Source organism: Tupaia chinensis, unplaced genomic scaffold (assembly GCF_000334495.1).
Source record: "Tupaia chinensis unplaced genomic scaffold, TupChi_1.0 Scaffold145814_1, whole genome shotgun sequence".
NCBI lineage: Eukaryota > Metazoa > Chordata > Mammalia > Scandentia > Tupaiidae > Tupaia > Tupaia belangeri.
The window spans coordinates 2,256,631-2,259,004 of NW_006205672.1; the positions used below are offsets into that span (position 1 = coordinate 2,256,631).

General features: G+C 41.6%; 1 protein-coding gene across 4 annotated transcripts in view; it reads right to left on the minus strand.

The window, feature by feature from the left end:
* Positions 1-2,374, minus strand: part of PRPF3 (pre-mRNA processing factor 3) — a 32,219-nt gene that overhangs the window by 20,035 nt on the left and 9,810 nt on the right. For all 4 annotated transcript variants that reach the window (XM_006168466.3, XM_006168467.2, XM_027768277.1 and 1 more), the window contains 2 exons: positions 1,236-1,319; positions 795-1,012 (listed from right to left, as the gene is read on the minus strand). In XM_006168466.3, the coding sequence (XP_006168528.1) occupies positions 795-1,012; positions 1,236-1,319 (302 nt within the window). The remainder of the gene's footprint in view (positions 1-794; positions 1,013-1,235; positions 1,320-2,374) is intronic.

Sequence of the window (2,374 nt, forward strand, 5' to 3'; positions counted from 1 at the left end):
TTTCTCACTTTCCCTCTCTCTCTCTCTCTCTCACTCTCACTCTGTCCCTCTCTGACCAAATTAAAGATAAATAAATAAAAGTTAAATAAAATAATTCTTTAAAAATAATTCTTTTTTCAAAACAATTATTTTATTAACTTTATTTATCCATTTATTTATTTATTCTGATTTGACCAGAGAGGGACAGAATGAGAGATAGAAAGAAAAAGTACACTGCCAGGTCTGGGACCCAAACCACAGTCGGCCATTTTGGAGTCCAGTGCCCCTAACCACCATCCCACCTCCCAACCCAAAATAAAATAATTTTCTTTCTTTTGGGAGAGGTTTTTTGCTATAGGGCGTGTGCACTCCCCAGAAAGAGAGACAGAAAGCGAGAACTCACCCCCCCCAGGGGGGATGGCCACGTTGCAATCCCTTCTCCTCCATCCTCCTCTCAGAATCTTGGGCACGCATGCACACGCGCCCGGCGTGAGTTTAAGTCACCGGGTCCAGGACTCAAACCGCGGTTGACTACATGGGAGTTCAGCGACATAGCCATTACGCTGTGTCCCAAATAATTCTTTTTTTACAGAATTATTTACTTATTTAATTCCATTTGTTATAATTATTTTTAAGTTTGACCAAAAAAATAGAGAAAGAAAGGGAAAGTAAGAAAGCAAGCCGCCAGGTCAGGGACTCAAACCAGTCAGTCATGTGGGAATCCCTTTAACCACGATGCCACCTGCCAGCCCCCTAAATAAAATAATTCTTTAAAAATAAGAAATGACAATAGATTCCAAGAAACGATTACTCACGGGGGAGCAATTCCCATGGCATGCAGGTTAGCCAGGCCCACCATGTTGGCATTGCCAATGAGCCCTGGCTTCAGTGCCAGCTGGGCTTGGATTCGGGCTTGTAGTTCAGCTGCTTTCCTTGCCTTCTCAATGGCATCATTCATGAAAGTGGCAGCCTGGGAGGGCTGAATTGTATTTCCAATGGGAAGTCGCTCTTGTTGTGAGGAAGGAGTCTTTGTCTATGAGTTAAAGAAATAGAAATCCGAGAAACTGAGATGGTTAGACAGATACACACATATGTATGCAATCACACATACACACACACACACACACACACACACACACAGTGGTAATGATCGTAGAGTGGAACATGCAGTCATCTCCTAGACTCTCATTTAAGTGGACAGGACATCCTGTGTTAAAAATTATTCTCTTCAAAATATAAAAATCTAGATACGATACCTGAGGTGTAGGGGGGCTAATGAAGCTCAGCTGTTTTTTCCTCTCTTCAATTTGTCGTGTTGCTGCCTCCATCATTTGTTTGATCTGTTCTCCAAGAAAAAAAGTATTCCAAAATTGTTAATTTCTTTTTAATTTTTCCCATTTTCCTAAACCGAAAGAGCTGTCAGGTCTAGAGGCCTAGAGGCTTAAAATTTTCTGAATGACTCCATCATATTCTGCCTATACCAGATGCTGAAAAATTTAGTAAAGATATGTCTATGCAGCTAGACTCTGGGATTTTTCAATCTATCTTTCCAGAGCAGAACTGCCATGAGATTAAGACTCTGCAATTAGACAACCCCGAGTTTGAATCATAACTCTGTCACTTAAGGCCTATGTTACTTAGGACAAGGTACTTATTTCTAAACCTCCCAAGTGTTTAGAAAGGGGAAATTCAAGGAGGAACCCTACCTTGCAAGGCTATCATGAACATTTAAATAATACGTACAAATCCAACAGAACTTGCACAAATTATTACATTTAAATTTTTTTAAATCATGGCATTAGTCCCAAATTCCTAGTTTGGGTAACCAGCGGTGAAGGTGCAAAGACCTGGTCCCTAGAATCTCTAAAGCCCTTCTTCTGGAGCCAGCAGGTGGTATGGTGGTTACAGCACTGGGCTACCATATGGTCAACCACGGTTTGAGTTCCAGACTTGACAGCTTGAAAATCACATCAAGAGTAAGTGCATGTGTGCCCAAAATCCCGAGAGAAGCGCAGAGAAAGGACTGTGGTATAGCCATCTGCCCTGGTGATTTCTCACTTTCCTTCTATCTTTGTGTACCTCAAGTAAGTACATAAAAACCTAAAAAACACAAAACCAAAAACTGGGACTAGCAAGTGGCGAGATGGTTACATTGCTGGACTTCCCACATAGTCAACTGTGGTTTGAGTCCCAAACCTGGTGGCTTAAAACTCATGCTGGGTGCTTGTGCATGCACGCCCAAGATCCCAAGAAGAGAAATGAAAAGAGGGAATTGCAGCATGGCCTTCCCCACTTGGGGGGTGATTTCTCCCTTTCTGTCTCTGTCTCTCTGGCAAGCACAGTGCCCTATAGTAAAACTCTCTCTTAAAAAAAAAAAAAAAAAAAAAAGAAAATT